Here is a 24,722-nt window from a genome sequence, read left to right as displayed (position 1 = left end):
TATACACATTTAAATGTTATTATGACACATTCATTTTTAACGTACATTATTGACTATTATCAATGTGCTTCGAAACGTCCGATGTGGGTCGTGTTGTCGTGAGCATGCGTTAAAGCGCAAAAGCTTCTATCACTGACCGTCATACATCATCAGCATCACGAGGAGGAGGATGCTGCGGGGGGACCGCAGTCGACCCTAATCCACCTCGTTCCAATTTATTTTCACTCCTTTTGTCCATTTTCGCTGGTTGCTGTGATTCTGCATCATGTTCCCGTCGTGCTGCTCCAAGCCTGCGAACAGCGGCGTAAAGAGGACCTCCATGGCCAAGCTCCTCCTGGGGGTGTTTATGGTCTACATGGCCCACACTGCGTGGCTGCTGTACGGATTCCTCAACACCAAGTCCTGTGATGAGGGCCGAAGGGAGGACTGCATCACCTCATACCTGTCGGCCAGACCTAGATTGCAGGTACCTTTTGTGCCGGTAACCCCACATGGGTATCCCTAAACCCAGACTCCCCAAAAATATTTTGTATCATGTCTTTTTGTTGTCCATCCAGCTGAGTGTGTTCACCTGCCTTGTTCCAGACAACAGTCAGCTCAACCTGGCTCTGAGAATTGATCCATTTGACCCACGCTCTACATTTGAAAGGTGGGGACACAATCGCTTTGTATTACCTTACTGAATATACACAATTTGTTCCCGTAACTGTATATTTTGAGAGGGGGAATAGGGAACACAATATGATGATGTTAATTTGGCAATGGTATACTGACCTGTATTTACTGGAGGGCAAAATTGTGAGCAGTTGCTTTTTTTTTTTGGGTTATAGTTTATAGTGTATTATAAATGAACTGCATTATACAGAGATCTATTTCCAATATTTTACTTACTGTACAGTCCTCCTAATATCAATATAAAACCGCAGTGCCATTCTAAACCACTGCAGTACATATATGTTGACATTCCAAACATAGCAGAAAAATGGTGAAGATTGCACCACTGTCTGTGTCCTATGTGTTGTGTTGTGTTGTGTTATTTTTGTTTTTTTGACTTCAAAATGGCGCCGCGAGAGTGGCTGCCTTTCCAGCAGCTCCTATATTTTGTTGTTCTACTTCTTTCCCTTTCGTAACTTTGCTGCTGTGAATTGGGAATTTCTCCATTGCGAGACTAATAAAGGTTTTCTTATCTTATCTTATAAAATGAACATGTTTGTAGTAGATCTGATTGTATGGGTGCACTCGATTAGAATAAACTGCAGTCACTGTTGACCACTCACAATATTGTAATACACAAAGGTAAACGGGATTTATTTTGAACAAAATATCTTAATGGGCTGTTTCAACTACCTGCTGAGTTGTGTTCATCTGTGTATGCAGGCAGGTGAATGTTCTCCTGCCGGAGGAGACTCGAGCCAATGGCAGCTTGTATGCGGTAGTGTACATCCACAAGGCCAGCGTTTCTCCTTTGGATGATAGCCGAGAGGTGCACCATGCAGCTGTGCTTACCACTCACATCAGCCCCGCAAAAACTGAAGGGCACAGACACACACAGAAGGTACACTCACTCTGCTTCATCTTCTCAAGACATGAGCTCAGATTTTCACCGTGAGAGCTTCCCATCAAAAAATTGTCTGAAGCCCTTAACTATTAAAAAGATTATTCCGCTATTTTGTGTTGCTTAATTTACACTAGGGCGGCCCGGTAGTCCAATGGGTAGCACGTTGACTTCACAGTGCAATTCCAGCTCCGGCCTCCCTGTGTGGAGTTTGCATGTTCTCCCCGGGCCTGCGTGGGTTTTCTCCGGGTGCTCCGGTTTCCTCCCACATTCCAAAAGCATGCATGGCAGGCTGATTGAATACTCTAAATTGTCTCTAGGTGTGAGTGTGGGCGTGCATGGTTGTTTGTCTCTGTGTGCCCTGCGACTGGCTGGCAACCGGTTTAGGGTGTCCCCCGCCTACTGCCCGAAGACAGCTGGGATAGGCTCCAGCACCCCCCGCGACCCTAGTGAGGATGAAGCGGTTCGGAAGGTGAATGTGAATGAATAATTTACACTATGGTACAACAGTGGTGCCTTGAAATACAAGTGACCTGTTTTTTTTTTTCAGGATATGAGGCATTCAGACATTTAAAAAAAAAAAATTTTTTTTGGACTTGTGAGCAGCGCTGCATGATGGCAACAAACTCAATTCAGGTCACTTTATAAAAAGGTGTATTTTGGCAAATAGTGAACAGTTCGTTCTAATTAGAGACTTCAAAATGTTTAATGCCTCTCCCAATTTAAGTTTGCTGTCAAACTACACATGGAACAAAGAGAATTCCACTTTGTGTACTTAAAACCAATGTGGCTCCCCTTTATGACTCTGTTCCTCCGTATTTCTTCACCCAAGTATTGGTAAATCGTTCTTGGCCATTATCAGCAGCAGGCTGTCTTCTGGTGTAATTCCCCAACCATTTAAACATGCTGTGGTGCAACTCTTGCTCAAGAAAACTGGCCTTGCTCAAGATGTATTATCAAACTTTGGACCAATTTCCAAGATGTCTTTTATTTTTAAAAATCTGGAAAAAGTGGTGCTCATCCAGTTAAGAGCTTTCTTGGATGAACATAAGGTCATAGAGGTCCTCCCGGCAGATTTTAAGATCATGCATATAGCACAGAGTCAGCCCTGTTAAGAGTTTTTAGTGACAGCCTCCTGGCAAATAATACTGGAGACTGTATGTCTGGTTTGTTGGATTTAACTGCAGTTGATAACAATATTCCATTGGCTTGTTTGCAGCATCAGGTGGGCATTCGTGGTAGTATCAGGTTTAGGTTTAGATCCTATTTGGCTGACAGAACATTTTGTGTTATCCTTGGTTGCTCTAGGTCCCATACGGATCCACTGTCGTATGATGTTCCACAAGGTTCAATTCTGGGGCCTCTAATGTTTTCATTATATCTGCTCATTTCTTGAATTTCAATGACAAAAAAACTGAAGTTATGGTGTTTGGTCCCCCCCTTTTTTTATCTTGGACAGCTGCCGATGGTAAAGCTCCTCCTTTCTCAACAGCATTTTGAAACAATAATATCATAAATTATATATATAATAACAATAATGCCTGATTTCGTTTCATCTCGGCTGCATTAATGAAACACACTTTATTTGGCCGTCAGCCAATCCTCCATCAAACGCCTTCAGTTGATCCAAAATGGTTAATGCTAACATATAATGGAAAACACCATTGACAGGCTAAAGATTAGCATCGATAGTGGGTTTTATAACAAATCAATTTCTATGTGTGTGTGTGTGTGTGTGTGATTTAATTAGAGCTCCAAATTAAGGTATCCTGTATCCCACTGGAGACCTCATTTGTCAATCACAATTATGTCAGAGGACTTCACCTTCACCAAAGGAGGACTCCCCAGTGACATGCGCCGCTATGTTAGAATGTAAGTCACGTGATCAAATGTAGTAGAGTGGTGCTCTATTTCTGACGGCCATAGAACACTGATTGGCCTGAAAGAAGGGACAAATTTGCCATGCGTCAATGCATCCATTGAACTTCAATGTTCTGTCAGCTCACAGGAAGGAAGACGGACCCTCTACCTTCCTCTGCTGCTCATTGATGAGCTCGGCTTCAGAATCCGAAATCTCATGGTAAAACAACCTCACAACACATGCTACTCACAAAAATTTGGGGATATTCAATTTTCAAAATGTAGTCCAGGTGTAACCTTTCCTGGGAACTTAATCTGAGCTTCTCTAAACTTTGAATCAAACATGTCCAACTTCTCTATGTTTTTGTCCTTTGTCTCCTAATTCTTGAACAAAGAGCTGAATGTCAAAGTTCTCAATAGGTGTCAGTTTTTTAAAATTATTATTTCCAAGGACATCCATTTTTATGCCCCTTTGATGATTCTTCTAGTCTCTTTGTGGTGCAGTGCATTGGCGCACGCTTATCTATGCATACTTCTACAGGAGATCAACAGAAGCACCACCCATCTGCCACTCACAGTGTCCTATGAAGGCATTTCTCTGAGGAGATTTCGATTTTGGGTTCATCTACAGGATGTGGTTTATTCCCTGCGGCAGTTTGGTGAGGATAAATCGAGGAATTTGCTGCTTAAATTAGGGTGAAGTGAATTAATTGAATGACTCAAATAATCCCATTACAAAAAAGGTTGATGCAAGATCTTCACCTCATTGGGATAATTTTTCCACTCAGACTAATGTGGTCGTGGAATCACAATGACGATGTGTAGAAATTGGCGCCATGACAGTGAGCCAGTAGGAATCAGTCCGTGAATGACAGTGATTAGTCAAATTTCAGGGTTATTTCACACCTAAAAAAAAAAAAAAAAAAGAGTACTTCTGTTATTAAGAGTCCTGTAGATAATAGATCTTGCATGAATTTAGGTGAGTTTTTTTCCCCCTAAAATTGGATTATTAAAATGAATTGATGTCCATAAAAAATTGGTTACATGAGTTATTCAAAATGAGACAATTTAGAAATATTGGTAAAATAAAGTTTGATTATACATTTACAACTAAATATTATTTACGAAATATTACTATAAAAGACCTACTGCATCTTTTTATGTTTAAAAAAAATCCAAAATTGTGCACAGCCTTGATCTGTAGATTAAAAGTGTGTTACGTACTTCTCTTTGTGCATGCAGGCTTCTCCGAGGAGTACATTGATGAGATTAAAGGGACCTTGGTGGGCTCTAATCTGTACCTGTTAGTTTTGACCGCCCTCATCACAGCCCTGCAAGTAAGACTGTGCGTCCACTTCGATGATGTGATTAATGCTAAGTTTTTACAATGAGGTTTAAAGACCATCAGCACGGTGGTCTAGTGGCTAGCAGGTTTGCCTCACACCTCTGAGGTTTGCGGTTCAAATTCCGACTTGTCGTGAATGTTAGGATAGGACACACCTGCGTCGCTACTGAAAACATGTGCCATGGAAACGAGATGGACATTTAAAAAAATGTTATTGTCCTCTAACTTTCGCAGCTCATTTGTGAATTTCTGGCTCTTAAAAATGACATCAGCTCCTGGAGGAAAAAGAAGAGCATGGCAGGAATGTCCAGGAAATCCGGTAAGAGGCTGTCGTACGCAAGCACAACCCTTACATTTCGGAAACAAGAAAGGCAGGCTGCAAAGCATTGCATTTTGCACTCTGTCACAACAGTTTTGTGGCGAAGTCTCTGCACGTTGCTGATTTTCCTGCACCTGCTGGAGGAGACCAGCCTGCTGGTGCTACTTCCTATTGGGCTGGCGGCATGTGTGGAGGTATCACAAAGTATATCACGTCAGAAATGACAAAACATGGAACATAGAATAGACCCCGATGTGGTCTCATCAGGTGTGGAAGCTGTTGAAAGTATTTCAGATCAACTTGCACTGGAGACGACCGTGCGTGAGTACTGAGTCAAACACGTTCACAATACCATCCGTGCAAAGTGACATGACAATCAGTATTTGGTCTCTCCGTGAAGGTGAACAAGCTGGATGAAGAAGAGCGGAGGACTGTCGCGTTTGACACGCAGGTGCTTCTATCTGCCAATGTCATGATTTCATATTCTTCGTTTCCGTTGAAATACTTCACGAGTGGCGTTTCTCTCCAGGCGTCCACGTACTTGTCCTACTTGGTCTATCCTCTGTGTATCAGCGGAGCTATTTTCTCGCTGGCCTACTTACGCCAAAAAAGGTGAGTGGTTGTTGTACTTCTACTCTGCCTCTTCATTTGCATTTGGCGCAATATTCTAGTTGACTTACACAAGCCACTTAGGCATGTCAAGCGCTCTTATGTAGTTCACTGATGGGGGGGCGTTTATCCAGCTTTATTTCTTAAATTAGTGCATTAAATAATTTGCTGTGGATATATGTTAAATAACACTAAAATAAAGAAGAATTAGAGTGATTACAATTTTTACAATAAAAATAAACCATCATACATATTTGGGGATTTATTTAATCAAATAATGGTTTGGATGATTTATTGTGCATAATAAAATGAATTATTTTACCTATATGTTCAACATTTTTATTTTATTAAATAGCAGGCGGTGTGCAAATATCATTAATAATTGCCATGAATTATGAATAGTTAATCAAATAAACAAATTATATTTTGGTATTCAACATGTACTGTCTATTCCTTTTATAAAATAATTGAAATAAAATGTATAGATTTATAAACAATTATATACAATATCAAGAAAATTTAGAATGAATTATATTTTCTGTAAAGTAAAAAAATCACTGTGTGTGTGTGTGGCTATATATATCTATATATATATATATAAATATTTATTTATTTATTTTTTGGCTGTTTCGGTGTATTAACACATAAATGAATTCCATTTTAACAGTTACTTCTCCTGGATGCTCAACAGCCTGGTAACTGGTGAGGTCATTGAATTGTTGTGTTATTTGTACATATTTCAATTTTCTTACACCTGCTGAATTCATAACATCTGTACAAGGAACACCAGAACCGAAAACACAGATTGCATCCAGTGTTGAGTTGCACTCTAAACTATTTGCACAGAAATCTGTCAGCCTCTGCAAAACGTCTACAGCTCATACCAACAGGGTGTTTCGCTAAATTCTAAATATGCTGAGCGTGTACTTTTGAGACGGCACTGTTCATTAATAAAGGTGGCATTTGTGGCGAATGTGGGGAAACTGCATGTAATATTTGTTGTGTTGCGCCAACACTAAACTCGTCTTGCTTGACAGGAGTGTATGCATTTGGCTTCCTCTCGATGGCTCCTCAACTGTTTATCAACCACAAGGTGAGTCCTGCCGTCCAACCTTTGACGATGTGTTTCCCGAGCGCCTTCAACTCAAAACCGATGTCATGTTGGCTTTTCCGATCAGCTGAGATCTGTCAGCCACCTGCAGGGGGCAGTGTTGATGTACAGAGTGAGTGGAATGACTTTTCCTCTTTCAGAACATTGCATTTCATGCAAAGATCTATATTTTTTTCATCCGATTCTATTTCCCTTTGTACCAGGGAGTGAACACTCTGATTTCAGACCTTTGCTCCTGTGCTGCTGTGTTCTCCTCATCTGAGGCATTCTTGTCCTCTCACCAACTGTCCTTTTTCAGAGATGAGCTCTTCTTCCTTGTCTACCTCTACCAAAAAAGGTAGTACACACTAGTCTCTTTTACTTTTACAATGGGACTGCAGGACCATTAAGTCACGCACGGCTGTGTGCCAAAAAAACAAACAAACAAAAAAAAACTAAGCAGGGGCCAATTGAAGGGATGCAATTTTGGAGAGTGTGCTCAAGGAAGCTGAGATGGCGAGAATGGTTTTACACTGGAATCTTTGCAATAACCCAAAGTCACTGCAGACTGAATGTTCATAGAGATAACAGCGAAGACTTCCTGTTGTCTTATCTTGTCCTTCCCCATCAGGCGTTGGACCCCAAAGGCCAGAAGATCCGAGTGTGGCTCTCACAGCAAGAAAGTCAAGATTCAGTGAGCATCTTAAACAAGTGAGATGGTGAACTCGGCGACAGCGGCTTCTGATCCTTTCCCCTTCCAACCTTTTCTTACACACTTTGTACTTAGAGCATCATAAATACATCCAGTGCACTCGTAATATCTATTTGCTCTGTTGCAGTAGTAGTAGTAGTAGTAGTAGATTTTATTTATAAGCGCCTTTCAAGACACCCAAGGACACTTTACAATAACAAAAAACACAAAACAATACGGGTTGAGCAGCGGCAGCCAAAACGCGCCAGCGTTCACTCAACCCGAAAGTCAGAAAGCGATTTTCTAAGAAATGAAAGTTCTCATTTAAAAAAGACTTCATGCATAACTTAGCCTTTGATGCTTTTTTTTTCACTCACTATTGAGAGTAGTCTGCTCCATATGCAGGGTGAGCGAAGCTATTTTCATTCATTCATCCCGGTCATGCTGCAGTTTAATGTGGGCGCTTATCCTGCCAATTACTCCCTCCCACACTCTACTATTGCTCATGATGTTTATTTATTGCACATTTTCATTGCAAAAGTAAATAGGCCGAATGCAAACTGCTGAATATGGGGAGAAATATCATGCTCGGAAGTGATTTATGAATGTGATGAACGTATGTGCATGCCGTTTCTAATGGACTTCACTTTGATTGTTTGCGTTTGCATTTGATGAATAAACAATTATTGTAGAAACACATTAGTGTTTGTCCTTAAGTTCAGGTTGCACAATGCCTTAGGTGAAGTACACTTTTGCAGTTATGTGTACAACAAATTTCAGTTATAATGCAGGACAAATGTGAGAATGTGTGTATGTGTGTAATAAGTGTGTATGTAGTTGGTGATTCATACTTGGTTTTCGTTGTCGGCACACACAACATTGTTCTCGCTGAGAGGGTGTCATCATGCAATGCAAAAGAGCTGGCACTTGACTCGAGCAAAGAAAGCAAACAACTTGTCAAGCAGTCGTGAAGCACAAGGCAAACTGTGCATGCTGAAGAAACACCGGCTTCGTTTGACAAAGGAAGTGGCTTTCATTGGACAATGTGACTGACAGCAGAACGGCACGAGACAAGTATCAGTGAAACCAAACATTAAGGAATGTCGCACACATGCGCCGCAAGACAACATTAATGAAATACTTTCAGTTGATTGCCACTATGGCAGATGACATGGGTGGAAATGTGATGAAGTGGATTTGTACCAACAGAAACCCAACACATACACACGGCAGGTTGGACAGACTTACATGAGGTGAGTCAGTGCGGTCAGGATGCTGCTTGTCCTCGTCCTCCTCTCTCTATTCTTCTCTCCGGATGAGTTGTTTATGCTGCGGGTCGAAAGGTTATCAGGCTTTTTACAAAAAGGGTATTCCTGGCACTTCTGGTGCTTGATGGCTGGCTAGAGGATAGTTTAATGACAGAGGATGAAGTGAGTCAATTATAAAGATGATCTAAACCAAAGTGAGCAAGCTCTAAGAGTGGAAAACTGACTCTACCTGCAATAGAAGCATTTCTTTGATGATCCATATTAACAGTGTCAGCACCCCATGCTATGGATAGCAGGAATTTTGCACGGGATAACCTGTAAGTTTCAAGGAAACGTGGACATTTTTAATTTAAATGCTTGTTTGGACATAAACGTGTAAGCTGAGTGTGTGTAGGGCAGGGTTGTCTGATATTGAGAAATTCATGGGTATTTTGGAAAACTAAACTATTATGTGTCATCCATCCAAACCTTGTCTGTCTTCTACTTGCAGTGCTGTTATTGAGCTGCTACGTGTGCAGCTCTTCTCTCAGTAATGACGAGTGCAATTCAAGCACACAGGAATGTCAAGCACCTCTGGACACTTGCATGACAGTCGTGGACACTTTAGGTACGATAACAAAAGCGGCGCGACAAGATCTTGTTGATTATTAGTGTGTTGTTGCAGGTCACATGAAGGCCATCGTGAAGCAGTGTGCCAGCAGGGCCACATGCAACGGAGCTGCGTCTACCGCTTTTGTGGACTCTGACGGAAATGGGAACGCAGTCAGCTGTTGCAACAGTTACAACTTGTGCAACTTTAGCGGAGGAGAGGTCGTTCACGCCCAAGAACTTGTTTCTTTGCTGCTGCTGGTGTCTGCAGGAACAATACTGTGGTCACACTGAGGTCAAGTCACACCGACATTCGACCGGGGCACTTTGGTTCACAGATCACTTGATATTTGTGTGAAAACGGTTTTAGGCCTTAAAAAAATAAATAAATAATGAATGCGATGAAAATCAGTTGGTACAAAGGCAACCAACCGAGCGTTCTGTATGACAACAGTTACTCTGCTGCACAAGCTACTACATTACATGCCATTGATAGCCTCAAAATGTTGAATACCGAGTATGCCCTTTATTATGCAATGTTGTTTAATTGTAATGTATTTAACTATTATGGTAACAATGTACACTATGTAGGGGGAAATAACTGGCCTGATGGTGTAAGTTTGATCTTCAATATCCATGCTGGGGTCAGGACTCTTCTTCATCAAACCCATACAACAATTTTTTTTAAGTGCTAGTGCTCGCACGGGTTCCTTATAAATGGATTCTTGTTGTTGCAGTCCAACGTAATGCATTTGTTTGTTGCTTTTGGATAAAAAGCTAACACACAACCTAATTTGGAAACACGTGCTTTTCCAGGGGACAGCAACGTATGTGTAACAGAGCTTTGACAATACAGTACCTCATTTTATTGAGTTGATTTTAAATACGGGAATAACAACATGCTTTAATTCCATGTTCTTTTAAGAGTACAAAAAGTAATTTGGGCACTAGCTGTCAATGTATTTTTTGCAAGAAGCTCAACTGAGTAAAATTTCAAAGTTGTTTTTAGTGAAATGGGACACACCATTTCCACTTCTGCATGATTTTTATTTCATTGTTTTCCTGCTATTTAACAAGAAGGCAGACAAAATAAAAAACAGTGTTTACTCGTACGACTTCTGTACAATTGACCAGTGATGCACACCAGTACCGTTTACAATATACCAACATGAGCCGATTTACACAACAACAAAGAGATAAAATAAATTGTTTATTGTACATTTGTAACCCTCTATCAACCCAGGTATTGATTGGCTGGCTAGATGTGATCATCAAACCTGGGTCAAACTACCCTTGATTCATTTTGGTGCTGTGCAAATATGCTCTCCTCCATACCACTAAGTCATGCCACACACATGGAGTTTGGTGTTCTCAGTTCATCCTCGTGAGTTTGCAAGATGACGTTCCAGTTTTGTGGCTCAAAACGTCAGCCCGGGGATCTCGTACATGTTGCCAGAGCTCAACTTCATTTGCATTTCTGGCAAATCACACTGTGATCACAAGCGGATATGATGGCATGGGGGGCAGGTAGAGGTTGACAAAGAGGAGGCCCTCACCACCCTCCTTCATCTTCTCCCCCCACCCCTCTGTGCTGCTGGGATGGAATATGTATGAGTTTTCTGTTTAGACGAAGACTGTGAGTCAAAACGACAGGCGATAAAGAGCAACCTCTGTGAGATCTGAGGCGGCTTCATCAAAATCTTTTAAACCTGCTCAGACCGGAGCTGGATGAGGAAGACAACAGGAAAAGAGTCAGTAAGACAAAAAGTAAGAAAGGAAAAAACTATTCCTTTAGTGTTTTGTATCGTGTCTTTCATTCGTTTCATTTGTGATTCTTTAAATAAAAGAGAGTGAGAAGGGAAAAGAAGGGATAGTGTAGGAACAAAATCGGCAAGGTTTCCGCGACCGGAAAAAAAACAGCTGACATGCTCGAGTCGCTTCCTTGTGATATGACGACGCTTAAGACAGTCAGGTTCCGATGGCTTGGCTTACTCCAACAAATGGAATCGATTTGCAGCCAACCCAACATCCATGATGCTCTATTCTTCTCTTTCTCCCACTTTAGTCCACAAAGACGACAAATCCCTGATTCAGGAATTGTTTTGCTCGGTTCTTTAAAAAATATCTCACAGTGGTGCAGAGTTAAATAAAGGATCAACGCCGTGGTTACATCAAGGTGACGACGATATCGGGGCCTTCACACGACCCCAGTAGTCAGTTTTTGGATGGAAAGTTCCAACAACTCTCATTGTAAGGAAGTAGACGCATCCACCAGTCGGTGAACATCACATGCGGTGCTAATGTGGGCGGGACTGCGCCATCATCTTGAGCCGAGATTGGTCGATGACATCCAGCAAATTTTTGGCATCCACAGCGAGTGCGTGAGCGGCGGTCAGCATCTGCTTCTTATAGTCTTGCTGAAGACTGAACGCAATACATGAAAAATATACATTAGCTACATTACTGTGTCACGAGTGGGCGGACAAAGGACACAACGATACAACATCTTGTCTTAGTAGACCACTGTAGGTATGCCGCTGACTGCTGACTTGACTTCAATAAGTTAAGCATATAAGGTATTAAAGCTACACAGAGAAAAAAAAAAACTCAAGTGAAGTCATCATGTTATGAGAATAACATGTTACGGAAAAAAACTGTTTTGAGAAAAAGGTTGCAATAAAAAGTACATTTAAGTCTATTACAATAAAGCTGCAATACTAAAAAAAACAAAAACAAAAAAAACTATACCTGCATTAAGATGAAGAGCGTTGAGGATCTTAATTTTGACTTAAGCATACATGTTTTTCACTAATAAATATTAATTGGACCTGATAAATGATACACAGCAGGGGTGTCCAACCCTGGTCCTTGAGAGCCCCTATTCAGCCTGTTTTAGATGTTTCCCTACTCCAGCACACTTGATTCAAATGATCAGCTCCGCAGAACCCCGACCAGGATTCTGATCATATGAATCTGGTGCGTTGGATGAGGGAAACATCTAGAACATGCAGGATAGGGGCTCCCGAGGACCGAAGTTGGTGACTACTTTGAGTGTGTTTACCTTTGACATTCAATCATTCAAATATTTCTTCTTTTGAAAGCCTTTTTTTGGTCATTCATTTTGGCTTACTCCGAATTTTACAACTTTTTTTTTCCCCTTCAGCGTGGCCCTCCTTTGTGTCATCTCGGATTACATACTCTTGATTGTGCTGTGTGATGTTACCTCGTCATCACGTACTGCTGAGCTAACTTCATTTTTCCAATCAGTTCTGCCAAGTCAGAGTTCAAAAGCTTTTGCGCCATCTCGATCTGAAAAAACAAACAAACAAAAAAAAACATTTATTGCCCATTGATAATAACAATGATGATCAAGTGCCGTATGTATGCGGATATTGTGTTTGTATATGTATCTGCTGAGAAAGAGTGTGTCATTACCTCTCTGTGTGTGCTGGCTGGAAGTTGCGGTAGGGTCTCGTCGACTGTGGCCAACAATGTCCTCAATGCAAGGCCCACATCCTGAAAACAGGAAACCACAATATCTTTTCACTGTGAACCACACAGCCTGCTACCCGGATGACGTCAATAATGTCCAAAGAACTGACAAATGTTGTTATTTACTAGTGTATTTAACAGGACACTGCGAGACGGATATACGGAAAAATGTGAGCTGCGGCCAAAATGAGAGGTGGTAGGAAGAACTCTGAAATGCCACTAACAAATATTATTGTGTCATAATAGCTATTCAGCAATGCAATTCTGGAGCTTCTGAATGATCTCAGGGCTGACTCAGACCCAGTCACAAGAAGGAGTCATGCTATATTACTTAGAACAAAACTGTTTTCAACTCTGCATTTGCATGTATCTGAGACATTTCAGCTCACTGCGACAACTGGCCTCTTACAGAGTAATTTTGTACTGTCCATAATGTTATGTAGGATGGGCACATTCTTATACATCTTGTACAATGTTGATTGCCGTCCACTGGGGGCAAGTTGAATTAAACAAATCACGGCCTCTATGTGGGTGCTTTCTTCCCCCAAATTACCGCTACCTGCCCAAAAAAAAGCTGTTTCCTATAATGCGGTCATGTGTTCCATGGTCTTCCAATTCAGTGAGTGAAGATATAATTTAGTATCCACTACACCGAAGTAAATGATATTAATCTTAGTAAATCACGTGCAAAACGCCAACAACCACACAGTCTGTTAGAGAGAATATGCAATTCAGTCAAGTTCTGACAACAACAATGTATCTTGCTTACCTTGACCATGGGAACGTACTCCTCGGGAGGAGCTGGCTGAATCTTGCTCGACATCTCGATCACAGCTTTCACCAATCCGGTCACGTTTTCGTATACCTTGTCGTTGGAGCGGTCCAGATTGGCGGTGGGAGGGGGGCTGATCTCTTGGGGCTGTAGCTGAGCCGATTCAAGGACGAACATTGATGAGTGCTGTGCTTACCGCGGGCAACAAGAACCAAGACAAATGTGGAGATGATATATATGAAACATACAATATCAAAGCTTTGTTGCATCTTATCCAGTGGACAATGTCAATGTCTACAAGAGTACAGCGGCCAAACTAGGAGGAACTAATGAACAAAAAAGGGCGTGTCGACCTCAGTCAAGGCTAAACATGCCTAAAACTGACCATCAGATTTATCTACTTGAAAAATAGTGACGGAGCAAGAGCTACCTATTTCGTTCTTAGTTCAATGTCAGATGTGGTAATATACTCTACTCGGTCTCTACATGGACACATACAAAATGATGGCATTAGTGCTTTGAGTTCACATTCGCGCACCAACCTTGGCATCACAAATGTTGAAATTCATACTGACAATGATTCACATTCCAACCGACTGGAATGTTGAAAATGTCATCTCTTGAAACTGTGCTATGTGTCAAGAGTTGAGGGATATGTTGTACAGTACAAAGTGGGCGAAAATTGACGCGCAGAGCATGCTTTTTCACCACAGTTGTATCTGCTGGGTTAGGTGGGTCATACAATTCTCAATTTGCACAAAAGTGTTATTTTCTCTTCGTCAGCCCTTTTATAGGAATCAAATGAAACTGAAAGTAAATGAAGGGACAAATGATCACGCTCTACGACAGTGTGCTAATTCTCCACTACAAAACCCACGTCCGGATGCACTGGTCTTTCATGGCCACTAGAGGGCTCTAAACAACAGCGAATGTCCAATATTTACTTCTCTAAGGCAGAGGTCCCCAACCTTTTTTGCCCCACGGACCGGTTTCATGTCAGACAATATTTTCCAAAGACCGGCCTTTAAGGCCAGATAGATACAACAATATAATATGATATGACCTGCATGAAAAGCGTGATATTTTCAAAACATAATAATAAACACGAATCATGACACAAGGAACGTCCTATCTGGCCGCAACATTCTCTGGTCGCTATGGACGTGCCTTCAAAATAAGATACGCCGCAAATAAAAAGTGCATGAAAAATACGACTCACCATCGCCGCTTATTATGCAGAGTAGGCTTGGTGCGTGTGAATCTCTCCTTGAGATAAAGCCGTATTTGAAATAGGACTCCTGATACTATCTATTAAATATAGCCTTCTCTTTCTTGAAAGTCAGAGGCTCCTCTTCTGTCTCCTGGCTGGGCCTTTTCCCCTTCCCGAAAAAAACTTTCAAAGATGTTTGTTTTTTATCCGGTAACCTATCACGTGACTGAGAAGCGCGCATTCACCTGCGTCAAGAGTGATAGACTGATATAACAGAGAATCCGGTAATTTCTCAAAATAAAACATCTTTCAGATTCCGAAATGAATAAAACGGAAGGAACGGAAGTTATTTATTCTTTCAGTGTGGTCCGGCATCTAATGACCTGCGGATGGGTATCCGTCCGCGGATTGGTTGGGGACCCCTGCTCTAAGGCATCTTGACGCAACCTTACAGTCTTGGAATTTGAAAGTGACTCATTATATCATGCAGCCGAATCTAATTCAAGTCCTTTTCTATGCGTATTCTTGTTCTCTGCATTAGACATAGCATAAAAAAGTCTTGAGTATTATGGCTACTATTTCGGGGACCTCAAAATGAAAACAGATATGCAATTAACGGACCACATTGCACACAGCAAGATAACAGGTGGGCACAGAATATGCCGGACAGCAAGTCAAAGAGGACAAGAAACACCATCTGCTCACATTACACTGGCGACTGTTTGAAAACCGACAGCTGTGTGATTGCATTTTCAGTGTGGCATCAAGCTACCGTAATATTCTTAGTAAAAGTTAGGAAACTAGCTATGAAGCTAAGGAACGTATGTTCGCGTGGGAGTGCAATAATCTTGTATGAAGAGTGCACAAAAAGGGGAGAGCGGGAAAGAAATAAGGAATCGATAGGAGAGTGAAAAATAAATGTGTGTTGTGTGATGCACAAGAAGATACACACAATATGTTGCTTACCCGCCAGGGCTGGGAGTCAACAGTAAGGCAGAGTACAGGAGGAGGAAGAGGAGGGAGAATGGGAGCATGCAAACCACAAGAGAAGATATTATTTCGGAAGCCATAAAACATGCACCGTATAGTATATATTAGGCAACGGTATTGGTTTTGTTGCACAATGACATTCAAATGATCAATAAATTGCACGTTTATGTGTTTTATATTTAGGCTTTTTGCAGATTTGCAGCTCTCTTGTGTACCTTCACGCCATCATTGTAGCCGTCTGCAGTGTTCAGACCCGTCAGACTGCACCCTTGGCTCTGGGCCCCAGGTCGTGGTGGTTTTTTCGGGGGGGCCACGAGCTCTGCAGAAAACAACATCTCCTTAGTTCTGGAGTGCAGTAGACCCAGTGCATGCTAATTTTACAAGTGTGTACACTGGAATCTCACTGGATTCAACAATGGCATGGCGTGTCGAAAAATATAAGATGAGGGGTCCTCCTCAGAGACTGAATTACATTGCTCAAACAAGCACTTGTGAACACTGAAAAGTGCAGGCTACATGATAAAGAAACTGTCTGCTGGATGGAAACAAATCCAAAGTTGTACGAAGGAAGAGAAAGCACGACAGATTTCAATGCGCACATCAGAAGTTTAAATGGAAAGTGAGGAAAAAAACTGTGGTTGCGGCACTGTAATTTAAAGGTTACAGGGCTGTCTATTACCTGCTTTGCCAACGGGCTGGTATATGTGTTGGTTTCCCGTCTGCAAAAACAAACACATTAACAATACTTTGGGTTAGCAAGTATGTACGTGCAAGTGGAAGCTTGAGAGGAAATTAAACAACTTTACAGGCGAGACTTTGTGTCTAAGAAAAGTAAAGCAGGCAACCGAATGTTCCAATCACACAACACTCAGTCTCTATTTGTCATTAGCAGTGGTGTGTGTGCGTGTGGTCTATCACCTTGTTACATGAAAGTAAACATGTGGCCACACATACATACGCACAAAACAAAGAACACCGGCACATTCCTTGATGAATTGTTGGTTGCAAACATAAAATAAGGCAATTCAATTTTGTCATGATGCCAGTCAAGTTAGGAGTTTAAATTCAGTCACTTATTTGGCTTTTCTGTGTGAGAAAATAAAAGTGATGGCTGAAAAAAGTCCTTTTGCAATGAGAGACTTGTGGGTTGACAACCACAGACACCCCAAAATATTTGACTACAGTAACACAAATCCCCACATATAGGAGGGAGATTTTTCCCACCACAAACCACATTCTATGGGAGGAGGAGGTCAGACAGTGTGATGAATTACAGAGACAGAAATATCTCTGTTGCCAAGGGCAACATTAGGTGCAAGGCCAATGTCTCCCAGTACAAATCCCCCCCCCCCCCTTTACTGGTAAGCATTATGAATGTTGACATATCAAATGATTTTATCTGTTATCTAGAAAACAAAAACATTTCATGCCCTTTTTATTGGGGGGGGGGGGGGGGTTGCGTAGTTCTTGCCCATGTGTCTCATGGTCTATTCGAGTGTGTTCATTTACTGTATGACAGTAACACGACCAGACAGCTGAAATTTCCTATTTTAAAACAAATCTAAATAATTGTGATTGTGGAAAAGGGCTTGATCTACTGTACTTATATCCATCACCATTTTTGAAAACCATCCAGACATTATGCAATGTAGTACATTGAAATTCATCTTGGAGGCATCTTCATATATGCAAACGGGACAATACAGAATTCTAGTACGATAATAACAACCACAAAATGGGAATGTGTCTAATAAAACTGAGCCTTGAGCACCAAATTCTAAGTGGGGGGCCCAATGACTATAAATCTTGTGTACCCCTTTGAGATACAATAATCTACACCAGGCTTCGGGTGAGAAAAAAAAAAGAGCGTTACTGATTAAAGTCTCTGTGCGTCCTTCATCACACCTGAACTTGGCTCTGCCTACCAATGACCTCATCACTAAGGGATTGTGTTCACGCCAAGTCTGAACACGGCTTTACTTGAAACCACCCATGTGGGATTTTCCTGTGACGCCATGCTTCACACTCGAAATAGTTTAACTGCCTTTTTCAGGGTGTATTTACAGTGGCCGGATTTAGGCAGAATCCCAACAAACAGAGTGCGGCAACAGAGAAAAAGAGACAAGCGCAGAGATGACAGTTTGGTGTTTATGCAATAGTTTTCTATTTATAACCACCCGTGATGTGGGAATCCACTGACCCCCTCATTGGTGACCCCAGCACAAATGGGTTATTTCCTGCTCCAGGATCGCAACCCTTTGCTGTAATCAAAAGAAACACATGCTGCCGCCAATTTTTTGTGAGACCAACCAGAACCTGACTCGGTCATCTCAGCCTTCTTCTTTGTTTTTACCAGTTATTCCCCACCACTTTCCTATGGCACAATTGTGCCATGAGAGACCATCAGGTGAGCCACAGGAAATTATTCAATTTAATTAAACCGGTCTAAAAATTATCATTTATTTACTATAGGTGTATCTTTGTTAATCTATTTATTTCAGCAAGATATAGTGGCAAGCACAGCAATGCTATTATTTGCCACTGGATGGCAGAATCAATTTACCAATCTGAACTAAATCGGTCCAGATTTCACACGGAGTATTTGTGACTTAATTGAGACATCCTCATTGTTAAAGTATATATTCAATAAGGGATGTTTGATATCAGTATTAGCATTCATTCTTTAACATTGTGTTAAATGTTCAATGACAAAAGATTGTGAAAAAACAAAACAAAACAATCTCAGACTGCTGCAGTATAGCGCATACTACTGTCGATACTGTTTGTAAAAATTGTATTTGTTGGTGTGCCTTTTTTAACATATGCCTTAGCATTGATAGAAATTGGAAGTACTGGTTTTAACATAAATAATCAAGAACAACTGGAAACCCCACTCCCAAAGAAAATAACCATTAAAACTGTCTTGAGTGCTGATGGAACATCCAGAACCATTGTTTCCTTTACAACACTGATCCTGTCATACCATTGCTGATAAGAAAAACACAGAACCCCCCCACAGAGTTTGATGGAGGCAGAAAACGGGAACGACTTACTGGTGGCTGCAGTACTGCATCATCTCGGTCCAGACTCCCTCGAGAACTTCTGGTTTCTGGTTTCTAAGCGCATAAAAATGACAACAATCACCACCACCCCCCACCAAAAAAAAATTGTTATCACCAAATGAGCATTCAAATAAGACTGCAGTGAACAGTCAACAAACATGACAGTGATTCAACACAATTAGTCTTTAGTCAAGACATCACCAGACGACAGAGTGCTAACAACGTTTCACCTGAAGTTTAAACAATTCAAAAAATCTTGGGCACAGCAAGCACTTCAATATGATACCTCTGACAGGATTCAAGCACAAAGACTTCCAATAAATCAGTAGCAACAAGCAACTTTACCTCGACTTTCTAATGTCAATCCAAATTGAAACAAAGAGCACCTACGACATGTACAGATACAATCCCACTCCTCCCGCCTACCAGCTGTCCAAGGCAGGACTTGAAGACCAGCATAGCAATGGAATTCATATATGTGTATGTCTTCTTATTTGTATCCGTGTGTGTGCCAGCAGGTTTATGTGGTGGAGAACACATCCAAACCTCCAGCGCACTTTTAGATGACTGTAAAGCCCGGAGAGGGAGAACGAGTTGGAAAGGAGAGGAGGGATGGAGCACACTGCCAATGAGCGGTCACGACGACCACTTTCTCCCCCAAAAGCCCATCTTTCTCCTCCGCCTCTTTCTCACCCCTCCCTGAAGGTGCTGCGTTATAAAACCAGACTGCAAACTACACACACTTTTTTGGGGGGGAGGAACTTGTGTGTCGTCGCTGACTGGTTCTGTGTGTGTTGACTGGACTGTCAGATTCTCTAAGACTATCATTAGCATGGAATTCACACGGGCCCCACCTGCCTGCAAACACACACGCAGACAAACACGACCATGCACACGCACACATGTTTGTCGAAACATCCTGTGGGAACTTTTCCTTGCTTGATTGTTATTTTTGTGTAAGTACGCTTTAGGATTTTGACTAGGAGTGACAGCCCTTCACCATAGTTGCATACAGTGTAACAACAGGCGTGCCACATAAGGGGGCACAATAGAATCAAATTGTACCACTGAGAAGATAATCTTTAAAAGGAAAAGAAGCAAGCCTATAATTTTCCACTGTCTTATAGGTCTAACCGTAAGAGCCTAAAATTAAAGCAGTTCGAGGTGAACAAGCGTCTTCTGTTTTCAAGCTAGTTGCCATGACGCCAACAGGAATTTAATGCCTCAAATTAGGAGCAATTCTGAGCTGCTAAAAAACAGAGAGGCTAATGTCAGCAGAAAGTAACAGCCGTTAACTGCAGCTCGGTAACAGATTTGTTCAGGAAAAATGAAACGGTTAATTTAAGGAGATAAAAGTCTCCTTCACCAACTAATATGCCTTGGGGGTTATTTGCTTGTTATAACTCTGCATTAAAATCCAGAGTGACTGCTTCCAAAATGCAGTGCAGTACGTCTTGTCAGATGTGAGCATGTTTGTAAATAGGTGATGAATTTTAGCAAATAAAAACAAGCATCTGGGAGCAGGAGCAACCACAACAAAGACAAATAAAAATGAAACAAATGCAAGCAACAGTTTTTCCATGCAGGTGTCAATAATGCATCTGAAGTTCACACTCAATCGAGTGTCATGGACACATTATTACATGTCTTTGTAAGATTCGGTTATTATACCGATACTCTTAGTTGAAGCAAAAGGTTGAAAGAACTTGATCACACATGGCCTGTAAAGTTCTCTACTCTGTGTGTGCTGTGTGTTACCAGCAGCCTTTCCTCCTGCTCCAGCCACCTCTGATCCTCCTCCATCTGCTGCTGCTGTATCATCAGCTGTTCCTCCATTAACAAGCACTGCTGGCCTACACACTGCTGCATGTCTACCGCGCTGTCCTACACACAAACACGGACAGACATCCACAAAGACGCCACACACACGCAAAAGACGAACACACGGACGCACACACACACAAAAAAAGACAGCAAACATGCAATATAGGGACAAATGAATGAAGACACATGCATACATATACAGGTACACAAAACCAACAGCAAACTGATGGGAAGCTGCAGCAACACAGTGGGCAGACACTGAAACAAATGGGTGTGTATGGGTTCATGGTGATTCAGAAATCAATGTCACATCAAAACACACTACTCACAAAAAGTTCAGCATATTCCGCTTTTGGTTGAAATTTTAGGATGAGACAAAAATTCGAAATAACTATTAACTCTTTCATTCCACAAGACGTATTTGTACGTCTTTTTAAAATTAGGCCCTGCCGACCAAGGACGTACTTGTACGTCTATGTCTTTTTTTTTTTTGCGTCATAGAGAGGAGGAGGGTCTGATGCAATCAGTGAATGAGAATAAGCCGTTTGCATTGTAAATCATGTAAAAAAAAAAGCGAACAGTAGGTGGCAGTGGTACCCACGTGATTGAAATGCATGCTTTTACAGGAATCACCATTTCCATGAAACTTAGCCATTTTGTAATGCCGATTGCTGAAGAATGGAAAAAGATAGAGACCATTTTTTTTTCTGCTGAAAGAAGAGAGTCCAAACGTTATTTTGGTAGGATCCATGTTTATATAGCATTAGAACCAAATATTCTGTGGGCCTTGCAAGATCAGTCAAAATCCAGTGAAACGCTGGGATTGAGGGGGTTGCTCCAGTGAAAATGGCTGGGATTGAATGAGTTTACAAGGGAATGTTTGGAAACTTTTGAAATACGTCTAACTGTTCCATGTCACAGTTCTTTTTGGCCTTGTGATTTGCCGTTCTTTAACACAAAGCTTCACAGAAAAAATTACAACAGGCGTTTGATCCATGAATGGACAATACATTTCCAAGGACATCCACATCTGTGCCTTTCTGTAACTCTTCCAGTCTATCTGTATCTCTGTTGAAGCCTGCTGATGACACTCTGTGACATTAACAGCGACCCGCCAGACTTCTCGTTCCGTCTCCCCATGTTAATTATGTTCCTCTGGACGGGTTGTAACTGGGAAGTAAATTCCTTGTGTGTTTTTTTGGATACATGGCCAATAAACCAGATTCTGATTCTGATTAAGCTCAGTGGGCCAAGTCTGAGAACATCCTGTTTGAAGCCTTGCAATGGTGACGTGGTGATAATCAATTGCAGGTGGTAATCTTTGTCTCATGATGTCAAAATAGGAACAGCATGATGCAGATGACTATCTATATACCAATGTTAACTGATCCAGGAAATGCATTCTTCAATCAAAAACCTGTTGTCAATTTTGGAGCCGTTCAGCTCTTTGTTAGAGAACAGTAAGTGGTGCAAAAAGTCCTAAAACACGGAACTGTTGGAAATATGCAGTCAAAAGTTGAAAGAAGAAAAAAAAGATTAACGAGCATTTTAAGTTCATCCTGAAATTTTACCAAATGCCAAATGTCTCCAACTCTTTGCGGGGAGTATGTTTTTCTCTGCTTTCAATGATGGAGCACCCGTAAGATGTTTCTCAGAGAGGGGAGGAGTACCGGTAATTTGCTCTGTCCAACAAGATTAAAGACAAAAGCTGGTCTCTTACCTCCATAGCTGAACCCCAATGTGCCATGTCCTGTCCATGTGCCTGAGGGAGGTGCTGTACATGTGAGTGTGTATGGACATGGTGGCGCGGGTGCGTGTGGGCGTGATGCGTTTCCAGCATTGTGGCCTGCGGGGGGTAAAGGGCACTGGGCACTGACGGAAGGGTGTGAGGGCCAGGGTAACCTGCCATCTGACGCAAGCAGGGAGGACAGGGATAGGCAATGAATATATGCAGAGTATAATGAATGAACCACATTCTCTGCAGAGTTCACTTGAGGATGGAGCAGTTTACATACCTGGTAGTGTCCGGGGTGCTGGGCACTGGGGTAATAGCCTTCACTTGAGCGGGGACTGGGGTAACCTGGTCTGCTAGGCTATGGTGAGAGGAAAAGAAAGCAGATACAGTCTGTAGTTACAATGCATGTTGATCGACTTTCTACCTGAAATAATTTTTAGAGGACAGGACACTGGGTCATTAATGCTAAAAACAAACAAAGCTCCCAGTGTGTTTTAGCTCCCAAACAAAACAAAGAACAACCAGAGGCTGCGAGCACAGCAAGGTGTATCAACAAGCATAACAATAGGACGGCTCATTAGATGCGTTTTAGAGTTATAAAAATTCACTGTGAGTGAAGGAAGACACGGTGGCATGTGATGTTACAGCTGCAAACGGCCATTCCAAGTTATTTCAGTCTTTTGCACCACACACAAGCAGATTTGCTAAGACCACCATCTACTGGTGCATGACGGTAGCAGCTTGAAAACAGCACACAACAGGCAAACACTTTTTAAATCCCAGACGAACGAATGTGTTTTGAATGGTAACGTGCATATCGTAACGTAAACTTGAAAACAATGAAGAGGATGTATTCGTAATCGATGTCATCTTTTTCACATATATAATTTAAAGGCCGACAATTTTGGACAGTTTGCAAAGAAGAGTTCAGTTTTTGGGAACACAACAACAACAACAGCAAAACTGGGAAAAAAAACCCTCCTAACAACTAAAAAGGTCTTTGTGAGAAACAAAGGGTCCCAATTCTTTCCCATTCCCTAGCATATTTTAAAAAAGAAAAGAAAACAAAAGTGTTGAGCAGCAGTTCAGAAGATTTGTGGCAGAATTCATTGCCGGCACACAGACACATTGATCACTATAAAGTTGAAAGTGCTGGGCTGACATGCAGAAACATTGCTGCCACAAAGATATGTCACAAAGACTTAGAACCAGTCTGAAAATGCGGCTGTAAAACGGTTTGAATGTGATGTGCTGGCTAGCAGACAGCCAAAGTTAATATGATTTTGTTCTTCAATGTTGTTTCACTGGTGTGGGACATAGTCACATGAACTGCCCACAATGATGTGAACGTTTGTTCCCATATTTTAATTTAATCTGTGACATTTTGAAAATGATTGCAGGTTTGTAAGGCTAGTGGAATGAGGATTTGGAAAGACATTCTGAGCAAGCTAAACATAGGGGGTGATAATCTGAGGACACATCAACGCAAAGCCTAACACAGACATAAATAAACAACTGCCATGAGATGAAACACCACGAAGGTCAATCAGCAGCACGCTGGCAGGCTGAGCACAATCATGCCGACTTCACAGCGATGCTGTTTTCTCCTTCAAAGTCACTCCATTGACCTACAAATAATTTGAGACTCAAGTGGGCCGATGGGGTTAGCGTTAAATGGAGGACATTTTAATACTGGGTACAAATGTTGGAATATTCTTGTTTGGCCCACTTCATGAAATCTGTTTTGTAAAGTAATTGTTTTGCATGAGAGTTAGTAAATAGAAAGTGTGCCAAGTTTATCTGAAATGTATGCAAGACAAATATACACCCTATTATTAAACTACAGGAAAGAGCTATTTGAATATATATATATATACAGTGGTACCTCTACATACGAACGTCTCTTCATACGAAATGTTTAAGTTACGAAACGTCTCAACAGGAAAATATCGCCTCTTGTTACGAAAGGAATTTCAACATATGAAAGGTAAAAATACAGTATGGGCTGATACTCGCAGCTCCGAGTTTCCTGAACACAACATACTTATTGCTGCTGTGCCATTGGCTATTACCGAGCATCATCCTGGAATCCCATTGGCAAAGAGGGACCTCTAACCGTGCGACTACATGTGTGTAGATAGATAGATAGATATGTGTCTATACAGCGTCCTCGTCGGGCCATGAGGTGTTCCAATAGTTTTACGTAAATGTGAATCACCCAGAAAAAGTATTCACCAGTCAGACGATCCTCCTTGGTTCAGTTCTTTACAAAACACCAGGCAAAAACCACTCCTGAGAGAGCGCATGAACGA

At 41.5% G+C, this 24,722-nt stretch overlaps 3 protein-coding genes across 16 annotated transcripts in view; 2 read left to right on the top strand and 1 right to left on the bottom strand.

The window, feature by feature from the left end:
• The first annotated feature begins 120 nt into the window (after positions 1 to 120).
• LOC147203561 (lipid scramblase CLPTM1L-like) lies at positions 121 to 9,551 on the top strand. Of its 4 annotated transcripts, none has more exons than XM_086113092.1 (18): positions 121 to 466; positions 558 to 649; positions 1,378 to 1,555; positions 3,306 to 3,427; positions 3,557 to 3,635; positions 3,957 to 4,074; positions 4,658 to 4,752; positions 4,995 to 5,079; positions 5,173 to 5,273; positions 5,347 to 5,400; positions 5,480 to 5,530; positions 5,609 to 5,691; positions 6,356 to 6,390; positions 6,726 to 6,781; positions 6,867 to 6,911; positions 7,003 to 7,136; positions 7,410 to 7,489; positions 9,402 to 9,551. In XM_086113092.1, exons 1-17 carry the CDS (start codon positions 266 to 268, stop codon positions 7,474 to 7,476), a joined length of 1,596 nt encoding a protein of 531 aa, XP_085969218.1. In that variant the 5' UTR covers positions 121 to 265; the 3' UTR covers positions 7,477 to 7,489; positions 9,402 to 9,551. The 4 variants fall into 4 exon arrangements, 3 of the variants coding, with proteins under 3 accessions (XP_085969218.1, XP_085969217.1, XP_085969216.1); XM_086113091.1 differs by lacking the exon at positions 9,402 to 9,551 and adding an exon at positions 9,228 to 9,344; XM_086113090.1 differs by lacking the exon at positions 9,402 to 9,551 and having other exon boundaries at positions 7,410 to 8,168.
• LOC147203560 (uncharacterized) lies at positions 8,735 to 10,437 on the top strand. The gene is made up of 3 exons (XM_086113100.1): positions 8,735 to 9,054; positions 9,228 to 9,344; positions 9,402 to 10,437. The coding sequence occupies exons 1-3, from the start codon at positions 9,018 to 9,020 to the stop codon at positions 9,617 to 9,619; spliced, it is 372 nt and encodes a 123-aa protein (XP_085969226.1). The 5' UTR covers positions 8,735 to 9,017; the 3' UTR covers positions 9,620 to 10,437.
• The window catches only part of LOC147203559 (focal adhesion kinase 1-like), a 52,321-nt gene continuing 37,950 nt past the window's right edge, over positions 10,352 to 24,722 (bottom strand). For 3 of the 11 annotated variants that reach the window (XM_086113084.1, XM_086113083.1, XM_086113086.1), the window contains 10 exons: positions 22,691 to 22,768; positions 22,396 to 22,584; positions 20,610 to 20,735; positions 18,843 to 18,905; positions 16,469 to 16,508; positions 16,005 to 16,108; positions 13,587 to 13,775; positions 12,761 to 12,841; positions 12,549 to 12,634; positions 10,352 to 11,749 (listed from right to left, as the gene is read on the bottom strand). In XM_086113084.1, the coding sequence (XP_085969210.1) occupies positions 11,623 to 11,749; positions 12,549 to 12,634; positions 12,761 to 12,841; positions 13,587 to 13,775; positions 16,005 to 16,108; positions 16,469 to 16,508; positions 18,843 to 18,905; positions 20,610 to 20,735; positions 22,396 to 22,584; positions 22,691 to 22,768 (1,083 nt within the window). In that variant the 3' untranslated portion in view covers positions 10,352 to 11,622. Of the gene's footprint in view, positions 11,750 to 12,548; positions 12,635 to 12,760; positions 12,842 to 13,586; positions 13,776 to 15,765; positions 15,775 to 16,004; positions 16,109 to 16,468; positions 16,509 to 18,842; positions 18,906 to 20,567; positions 20,736 to 22,395; positions 22,585 to 22,690; positions 22,769 to 24,722 lie in introns of those variants that run through there. The other 8 variants (XM_086113087.1, XM_086113089.1, XM_086113081.1 and 5 more) reach the window with 6 other exon arrangements.

Source organism: Hippocampus guttulatus, chromosome 6, assembly GCF_054856545.1.
Source record: "Hippocampus guttulatus isolate MCC_2025c chromosome 6, RoL_Hgut_1.0, whole genome shotgun sequence".
In the NCBI taxonomy this organism is placed as follows: Eukaryota; Metazoa; Chordata; class Actinopteri; order Syngnathiformes; family Syngnathidae; genus Hippocampus; species Hippocampus guttulatus.
Note: the sequence above shows the minus strand (reverse complement) of the source record. Positions and strands in the feature narration are given on the sequence as shown.

Bases quoted from the DNA above. Each gene is read 5' to 3' on its own strand.
- LOC147203561 (XM_086113092.1), top strand. From the start codon at position 266: ATGTTCCCGTCGTGCTGCTCCAAGCCTGCGAACAGCGGCGTAAAGAGG. The intron at 6,782-6,866 runs GTGAGTCCTGCC...TTTTCCGATCAG, and splicing joins AACTGTTTATCAACCACAAG to CTGAGATCTGTCAGCCACCT. The intron at 7,137-7,409 runs GTAGTACACACT...CTTCCCCATCAG, and splicing joins GTCTACCTCTACCAAAAAAG to GCGTTGGACCCCAAAGGCCA.
- LOC147203560 (XM_086113100.1), top strand. From the start codon at position 9,018: ATGCTATGGATAGCAGGAATTTTGCACGGGATAACCT. The intron at 9,055-9,227 runs GTAAGTTTCAAG...TTCTACTTGCAG, and splicing joins AATTTTGCACGGGATAACCT to TGCTGTTATTGAGCTGCTAC. The intron at 9,345-9,401 runs GTACGATAACAA...GTGTTGTTGCAG, and splicing joins GACAGTCGTGGACACTTTAG to GTCACATGAAGGCCATCGTG.